General features: G+C 30.4%; 1 protein-coding gene across 1 annotated transcript; it reads right to left on the reverse strand.

Moving 5' to 3' along the window:
- Positions 1-127: 127 nt before the first annotated feature.
- Positions 128-9,764, reverse strand: Dtd (D-aminoacyl-tRNA deacylase). The gene is made up of 6 exons (XM_067274003.1): positions 9,594-9,764; positions 9,436-9,526; positions 8,322-8,424; positions 6,155-6,287; positions 5,154-5,242; positions 128-269 (listed from the first exon to the last, which is right to left on the reverse strand). The coding sequence occupies exons 1-6, from the start codon at positions 9,634-9,636 to the stop codon at positions 219-221; spliced, it is 510 nt and encodes a 169-aa protein (XP_067130104.1). The 5' UTR covers positions 9,637-9,764; the 3' UTR covers positions 128-218.
- Positions 9,765-9,780: the final 16 nt, after the last annotated feature.

Genomic DNA, 9,780 nt, shown 5'->3' on the forward strand with positions numbered 1-9,780 from the left:
TTATTTTTATTTCAATTACTCGAGTGAGAGTGCGGAACTTATAATTACTTAAAATAGTACAAAATTTGATAAGCAGAAAGTTTATTATTTACTTAAAAAAAATAATAATAAAATAAAAATAATGTAATTAAAATTCAATTAAATTTATTTAATTAAGAATGTCTCTTACACGAGTTCTGAAATAAATACGTTGTCGTATACACTAAATTTTTACAGATTCATTTTTCTTCTATTTCGGTGTTTGATGCCGTCTCTACAACTTCCAATTTCTGATAAAAGAAAATAAGAACGTATAAAAATCTCCCGAAACAAAAATAATTTATTATAAGATGTACATTTATGCTTCATTCCCTTCAAAATTTGCAATTAAAACAGAAAATTTACAGTAATAAGATACCTTTAATGTCAAGTAAAGTTTCTGGCATTCAATACACATTCTAAAGATGCTCCAAAATGGCTTAAAAAGAAGACTTTTATCTTATGATTTTGATTCTACCATAATTATACACTCGAAATTAAATAATAACAGTAAAATAACACTTCACCACACACTCTGTTGAAAATGTAAATGACTGCACGTTGTTTATTGCCTTAACAAATTAATTACTTCCACTTCCACCGATGCTAATGATACATCTGTACACAAGTTAAAGAACTCCAAAGTTTATTTTATATATAAATAACTCCCACTTAAAACTGATTAGTTTAGTTTATTCTCGACTGTATAAACACTAGCATATCATCTTCGTGTGTTGGTTAATGGTTGATTGGATTGAAGAAAACTTGTTTTTTTTTCTTGTTGTAATTAAATTTGTTATATATATTTTTCAAACTTTTTACTGGAAGCAGATAACACTCAGCAAGTAGCAGTCTTTTACTGTTTTACTTAGCCGATACAGGTCCGATCCTATATACAACATACTATCAGCACATATTATGTTACATTTAGTTGATATACAATCAACTAAATGTAACATAATATGTGCTGATAGTATGTTGTATATAGGATCAGATGTGTATCGGCTACGAGGTGGCTAATCCCCCTTGGCTTAGTCGATGGTGCCCATGTGCAACATATATAACATGCTTTCACTTTCAATATGTAAACTTAGGCCACTGTTACTTATTTTTACACTTAAACAATAGCTAATAGGCCTAGTGATGGCTGAAGAAAAAAAAAAATGCTGGTCACAATTTGTTTGGTTTGCTCCTCTAGCCTGTCAATGATTTATTCCTGGCTAGGAGACTGTGCAGTGTGTAACAGAACTTGGTGCTAATATTTTAGAGATTGATTCTAGGATAAAAACCCCCCTAAAATCCTTTATAAAGGTTTTTCAAAATCTGCTTTGTTTTTGAGATATGGCCTGCCAAAAATGTTACTTTTTTAAATTCCCCATTCTATAGTTGATATAGAGTTGATATCAACCCCATATCAATTCCCCATTTTCGAGTTGATCCTTTTTAGAGGATTTGTCTTATTTTTAGCCTTAGAATCTATCCCTAAAATACTGGCACAGAGTTTAGTTATACCCTGTATAATTTGTATTTGCATATTGTTGTTTCATTATTATTTAACAGAGTCCACAGTGGCCATGTAAATAAAACCACTAAACACTGGTGATTGCTCAGGGATTCTTGCCTCAACAGCCTGCTGGCCACATGGTGTTTTCTGTGTTTTCATCACATTCATAACATCTAAATAGGTGCCAGTTTTCCGTAGAAAGTCCACCCATGAGATACCCCTCAGCAGATTGCCGTGTCACATTGCAGTAAACAACTAAACATTATCTAACAAAGTAAAGAATAGTTTATACAAAATAATTTTTAAATATATGTTTTCTCACTTTTTGGTATAATACTTTATTAGAAGTACTGTAGATAAATTAATATAATATATGGCATTTATGTGGTGAAACGTAGTAACGTGTCTATGCATTTTTATGGTACTGGAACATAAAAACATTAGCACTTTAATGCTTACCTTGGTCATTATGGGTAATGGGAAATCATAATTCAATTCTAGAGAGGGAGCCTGGCTACCACATCCAGGAAAGGCAGCAGCCATGCAAATTACCCACTCCTGTCGTGGGAAAAAAATAACAATAAGGAACTCAATTGAGGCCCATAACCTTCCATGGCTCTCACCTCTATAGCTGTACAACCATATTACTTGATATCATTAATTATTAGTTTAATCAAAATATAGTTTTAGAGAATCGAGTATTTTAAAGATTTGATTAACAATATTTTGATTATATTTGTACATTACATAATAATTTAATTAAAAATTTATGCGACGTTACGAAGCACTCGACACAAGTACGAGGCAAGCAGTAGAACTACCAATTACCAATTTATTAATTTCGGCTAATTGTTTTACATATGAATATTTTTAATAATTAAATGATTAGATTGATTGTTGTATCCTGACAAAACGTTTTCAAGTTAGCAAATTAATTTTGTGTAGTAATTTTTAAATTATTTTATTTAAATCAAGAAAAAAGATAGTATTACTTGCATATATAATTACTCATTCTGTACTGGAATGAAAACAAAATGACTTCAATTTAAAAGGACAAGAGTTTGAAAGTCAAAGTAACAAAATGTGCCACAACTGACAGTCCCTTTTCTGTTGTCTGTCAAGTTTATACTCATTTGTAACAGAGTAGGAGGGGATCAAATGGACCGTAAATATAGATGGTGGGTGGGGAGCGGATGATGAGATGTAGTCGTAATGCACTGTCTGGTAAATTTAGGAACAAAATGAATTTTAAGAATTTCTCACCAAATACAATGATATATATATATATATATTTTTTTTTTTTTAAATAAAATGTGTAAAGGAATGTTCAAACAACATTTACAGAAAAAATTCAAATGACTGAATTTGAAATTATTGAAAGTAAGAATAATTTACATTAAAATTCATTCACTCTTAATGTTGATGCCAAACTCAACTAAGCAAACTTTTGTAGTTTGTAAACCTACAAAGATTCATTACAATGAAAGTAAAAGAGCGGTAATCGACGAATCGACAAAACACCCGTTAATGTCACAAATACGAAAAAATCAAAATTTTCAGTACTTATTCACAGAATTTTATTTTAAATTCTGACTTATTTGCATTAAAAAGCTGACAACTGTTACAACTGTGATTGTACTATTGTATTTTGTGAAATTTACCTATATCAGTTTCCATATTTGTCTTCATTTGACCAAATATCAAGTTGATATATAAACTTGTAATCAGACAATTATTATTTATTCTTTTTTTTGGATATTTTCTAGTCTAGGAATTCTTAGAAAATATTTTTCTGTGGCCAGGTGTAGCCATGCCAAATATTTATCATCAGATCTTAAATATGTTAAGGATTTTACTATTCAAGATGAAGTTCAGTCGTACACTGTTTGAAATAATCATTTTTAACTGAAAGACAACTCTTTCCATCTGATTGTTTTTTATTTGTTAGATTATTAATAGTTTTTCCTTGGTAATTACAAAATTGGCTTTCTGGATTGGAAAATCATACAGTAGTCATGAAAAGTTTTCTTGGTGGCTGCAACTGAGAACTCCCATTCAAGACACATTCTTATATTGTTTAAGTTTCATTTTGGCACCAAAAAAGTAAAATCTCATTTACCTAACTGTAATGCAGTAATATTTATAAAATAATGATGGAAAATACAATTGACTCCTCATAAGTCGACACCCGGATAACTCGACACCTTAGGTTAATTAGTCAGTTTTCTGTGGTCTCGGCCAACTTACGTAGGCAATAATGTTATTAACCTTAAAAAACTCGGTTTACTCGACATTGTTTAACTCGTCACCACTGGATAAATCAACACACTTTTTCTGTTTCACACTTTTTAGAATTCTGATAAGTTAACTTTCCTCCTGAAAAAATGAGTTCACACCGTACAATAAGCTGTATGGAGTGAACTCATTTTTCAGGGGGGAGTTGACTTACCAGAATTCTAAAAAGTGTAAAACAGAAAAAGTATGTTGATTTATCCAGTGGTGACGAGTTAAACAATGTCGAGTAAACCGAGTTTTTTAAGGTTAATAACATTAATGCCTATGTAAGTTGGCCGGGACCACAAAAAACTGACTATGTAACCGACAAGTGTCGAGTTATCCGGGTGTCGACTGTATTTCAAATTATTTTAATGAATTAATAAAGTTTTGAACAATGATCTTTGAACAATAAAGTATCTTGCAAGAAAACTAGGAAAGCACTATTAAAATGAAACAAAATCGAGATATTTGATGTGGATTGGAGCAATTGATGAAAATAAGACAATGCAGCATAAGGGTAATCTGCAAAAGGGAAGTGCCCCGAGGAGTACTTTCTATGGGAAACCAACCCCTATTTAGATGCCAGACACGTGAAGACCTGGAAAACTCCTAGCAGACAGCCTGCGGATGTGGCATATTTTACATCGCAGCATTTCTTTCGGCATATTAAAATAAGAAAAAAATGAATTCCGTTAGCATTTGTAATTCTTATTAAAAATTTGTTTAACTGTCTATCTTAAAAGCAATGAAGTTTTTCGCATAAAATACGATACATAACCAAGAATTTGTGGCATTTTCAAAAATTAATTTATTGTTTTTTTGACATTAATTATATATAGTTTATTGATAATAATAATCACTGAAAATGTGTATTGCTTCCATAATTTTGCAATTGAAGATTTATAAGCATTCAAACAGTACTCGATAAACTATAAAATTTGATTTTTTCGTAGTCTCTTAACTGGAAAAAAGAACAAAGTCAATGTATCACCGTTGAGTGTGATTATACATTTGCAACAAAATACACGTTTGCAAATTGTTACCAACTTTCCTGCATTTTTATTTAAGCAAGATTTTATTCATTGTCATAATTTAAAATTTATGCAGAAATAATTAAAGATCTATTGGAAGGAAGATTGTAATGAGCTTTCTGCCAATTTGGTCTTTTACAATTTGATTCAAACAGCATATAATGGGATGTAAAAATGTATCCATAATATAATCGAGATCATCATGCTGTGAATTAGCTGATGGGAGAAGAAATATCTGTAAATAAGTAGCTTTGTTCCTTATCCTTCAGAGACTGTGGTAATTTTTTTTTTTACTAAACAAACATGTCATTTTATAAATTTACCTTGGGCTGATTAGATGGAGATTCAATCTGTATTGTCACGGGTCCTTCGTTCTTTAGTTCGACATTCATGAAAGCCCCAAATTTTCCATCTGGTAAATGAAAATAAATTTGACAGATTACAATTCAGACAAAATATATAGTTGTTGAGCCATAATGTAGAGAAAGTAAAAGCATCATTTATGAATTATCAGCACTGAAATGAAAATTATATTCAGATTTATTTTTCATAAATATCACCATTGCAAATCATTAAAAAATATCAAGAATTATCTTTCCTAAATATTTTGAACTTAACAGAATATGAGTACAGTTTGTAAAAATGCTATTAAATTATATTAGATTTGTCAAATATAAACAAGAATTTACTATGTGAACATCCTCAGTGGTCAAAGAACTAACAACACGGCGTATTATTAAAATCTGATTTAGACAGGCAAATGGTCAAGAGGATAAGGTGTCAGCCTAACACTCTGGAGACTTGAAAATAAATCTGGATAGGTAAAAAAACCCCAGCAATTTTTTTGGGGTAGTCCTAAATATGTTGGGTCTCATCCCTCATCTACTCCATTGTAAGTCTGGCCAAACCTGTGATGGACTTGCTACAAAAAGGAGTCATGTCCATAGAATGGAAAGTTAAAAACCAAATAAATAAGTAAGACAACAGTTTACAATGTTGAAGGTTAAATACAAAAACATATTTTGAAGCATTTGGTATGTCCATTCACAATCATCAGAACACAATAAATTACAAGCAAGAGGGAAATCTTGATTCTTGTTATAAATATCCCTTCGATGTTCTGGCAATCTAATGACTAATTAATTTTCAAATACTTTTTAAAATATACGCAATATATAAATTCAAATATTTATAGTAATGATTCTTGATTATATAACTTACATATTTAAAATAAACAAAATTTTAAATTTTAACTTTGTTCTTCAATGATTTGCATTTTAATGCCTCAAATACAAAAATGATTTGGATATTCGGAACAACGCACCTTTGACAAGTTCGGGTTTATAAGAATTCTTTAGCCGTTCCACGAATTCTTCATAAAATGGCTGGGATCTGTCTGGTGCCATTGATAGATGGAAATCAGGTTTGTTACCTTTTAACGTGCAGTATAAAGTAAACTGTAAATATAAATATAAAATTTAAATGAAATTACTCCTGATGTGAAATACCAAATAATTTCTCAAACTGGGATAAAAATCCAGAACTCTTCAAATTATTTTATTGATAAAACTGTCTTTTACAAATTTCAGTTACAAAATTATAAGAGTTTAAATCAATAGCACCAATATTCAGCTTCTTATGAAACACACAAACCTTTAATTAATAATTACAGTAAAATCTGCTACTGTGAGCACCGAAAGGACCAGCTCAAAGTGATCATCTTACACAGGTGGACACAGCAGGTTTCACTGTATATACATGAGAAAGTTTAAGAAATTTTATTTGAAAACTAATTTCTTCATTTATCTTATTCTAAAAGGGCTTGAGAAAGATGCAAAATATAAAAGAAAGACATCAAACTGATATTGTAGGACAGGCTATAATTAGAAAGTGCAAATTCCAAGAGGCTATAATTCTTAATAGATAAATACAGGTGTCTCGTGTAAATTGACTCCCATTGGAAATAATACAGATGAATTTAAGCAAAGGATACTGATTAGAAACTTTACTTTAACATTACTTAAATGTACAGAAACTTACAAATGATGATGGTGATGGTAATGATAAAAGTGATGTCCTTGTGCATCTACTAGTAATAATGTTTGACCAGATCCATAGCTCTGGGGGCAATAAGACAGCTAAGCCACTCAGCTTAGTCAGTAGAGCCCATATGCAGTATGTATAATATATGCTTCTGTTTTCATCATGTAAACTTAGACTACTCTTTTTACAGCCTAGTGTTGGCTGGAAAAAGAAAAATACCAGTCACAATTTTTTTCAATTTGCCTCTCTAGCCCCCAATGAATTATTTCTGGCTATTGAACTGTTCTTACTGATCTTACATAAAACAGTCTATTGATGTTGACAGTGTCAATGCTTATGTGAATGTTTTCCTTCAGTTGGCACACAATTCCAGATTGGTCTTATACACTTTTCCTTTTTAAATATCCCCTATAAAGTTCTCATCACTAACGCTTCATCAGTTTAAATTTCCTTATAAAATTTACATCAGTTATCTCAGTTGGGCTGATTTTAAATAGGACAACCTGTACGTTATATCATATTTTATATATATCCTAAGTCTGAAACACACTATTTGGAATGTTTAAGAACTTACATGTTTAACTTCATATCATATAAAATTAACTTTTTCCAAGTCTTATGAACCTTTATCAACCTCAGACAACCATAAGGCATAAAAGTTATGCATTACTTTTCCATGAATAGCAATAAACTTTCACATTAAATTATGTACAGAATAAATACATAATAATTAATGATTGTATTCAAAGAATAATTATTTTGGGAGTTTGTAACCATTAGAACATAATGCTCTAAAGATTAAAACCTAAGGGTAATCTTTAATCTTTGGGAATAATGTGTTAAAAAAGAAAATATGTACAAAAATTGAGCAACAGAGCTGCATGTTATGAAAGGGTCCCTGATCGCAGAGAGCTCAACAGAAAAATTTTAAATCTCTTATTAATCTAAGAAAGTATTATTTTTCTCACATAAAATATGAATCAAATTATGAAACACTATTTAAGTATTAAAATCACAAATAAAGCATACAATAAAAATTTATTTTTATAGATGATTTTGATGTTATCAAAACCAAAACTAGCCAATAGTGCCATTGCAACAGCTGAAAAATGTATAAAAGTGCACAGTTGGTAAATTAAAAGTGTAAATTGTCTAAAAGATGAATGCCTGAGGTAGTCCTTAGGTTCAGGCATTCATGTATATTCCTTAATTAATTGACTTTTGACCCACATAGTAACAAGAATTTTGTTTAGACCATTTCAATAATTATTTCACAATGAGCCATTTGTAACTTCCTTGGTCTGTACTGTTAATTATATTGCAATTTATATAATTAATATAATGTGAAATGTAATTTGTCAATAAAATCAAATATATGAAGAAATGACGGATTTATTTTGATTTTATAATTTTTGTCATGCAATTTCTTATAATGTAATTAAAATTACCTGACTGACACAAAGGATTTCATAATGCTTGTCCTTTACACTGTGGCTCCAACGTTTTCCATTATCGTCTTCAAATATCCTTAAATTTAGCAATTTTCTCACCCTGAAATATTTTTAGAAACTTATAAATTTTTTAAACATATTATGATAATAAAACACAATAAAAAATTGAAAATTAAATGCGATAAAGACAATTATTTTAGTTTGTTTTTTAAAAATTAGAGTAATCAGTTAATAATGACGATTTCTTTGTCAAGAAATTTAATTTTGTATGTAAACATATCTGCAGTTATAAATAATAAATGCTGTATTTACTCTACCTATTTGACAGATTTCTCGGAAATTATAACATTTCAATCAACCGTAAGCTATCTTGTTTCTTTCAAATTAGTTATCGTAAACAATGTCTTAAGATGATGCTTATAAAATATCTTCATTAAGATTGTGGTGATGATTATCACCACCACAATCTTAATGAAGATATCACACATCTCAATACAACAAAATCTATATGATGGTCATCTGAATGATTTTTATAAAGATATACTCTCCAAAATCTATTTCTTGTATTGCCGAATGATGTGGAAGTTTAAAATTGCTGACGCAGAAATTGTTCATTGGTTGCATTCAATAGATTCAGCATCCAAATAATGGATTGCTAGCAGTTGAGCAGTTGAGCAGATAGAGTTGAAGCAAGTGATTAGCAAATACTACAGATTCTGCTTGTATTTGAATTAAATCGTTTTAGGATAACAAAGTTAGCATTTACAGTAACAGTTGCAGGTTTGTAAGTGCATTATTATCATAATGCACATTTTTATATTTTAAAATTTACTTCACTGTTGTATGCAGTCATCTATGACCAGTTAAAGATATCAAAGGAAAAACATCTACCAAATACTCAATCATTCTGGAACTGTATACTGTTCAGGTCCATCAAGAGAGAACTAGGGCCTAATACCCTAATAGCTTGGCAACGTTGTCTGGCAAGCTACTAAGCCAACTTTATAACAATACACAGATTTCATTAGGAAATAATTGAAGTAATGCAAATAATGTGTAGTGCATTTAATTCTCACCGCGTATAGCAGTGCTTACCATCAAAAATGCTTACATGTATTCCAGGTCATCTCTCGTATCGACGCGTGTTATACCAACGAGCACGCATATCCCTTTTCCGATTGAGCTTATAATTTCTCCATTTACTGTAACAGTAAAGAAAAAAATATTAAGTTTCTATAAACCAACTTTGTGTTAAATTCAAGAGCTTACCTTTAACGGCAGCTCCGGTTACTCGTTGCACAATAGCGCGCATTATTATTATTATCTTTTAATTTATATAAACTGCACCGCTTAAATTTCAGCAAAGCTAGAAAAAGGGAATTATCGATTTAAACGATCAAACTGCTCGCCATTTCCGCCGACCACGTGGTTAAGAACGGTAGCGCCACCTGATTTC

The sequence above is a fragment of the Centruroides vittatus genome, unplaced genomic scaffold, assembly GCF_030686945.1.
Source record: "Centruroides vittatus isolate TY-2023 unplaced genomic scaffold, ASM3068694v2 contig_502, whole genome shotgun sequence".
In the NCBI taxonomy this organism is placed as follows: Eukaryota; Metazoa; Arthropoda; class Arachnida; order Scorpiones; family Buthidae; genus Centruroides; species Centruroides vittatus.

What these genes read in the sequence shown, in the direction of transcription:
- Dtd (XM_067274003.1), bottom strand. Translation starts at nt 9,636, where the DNA reads ATGCGCGCTATTGTGCAACGAGTAACCGGAGCTGCCGTTAAAG. An exon ending in AGAGATGACCTGGAATACAT is followed by an intron (nt 8,425 to 9,435) that starts GTAAGCATTTTT and finishes AAAATATTTCAG; the next exon opens with GGTGAGAAAATTGCTAAATT. An exon ending in CTCCATCTAATCAGCCCAAG is followed by an intron (nt 270 to 5,153) that starts GTAAATTTATAA and finishes TTCTTTTATCAG; the next exon opens with AAATTGGAAGTTGTAGAGAC.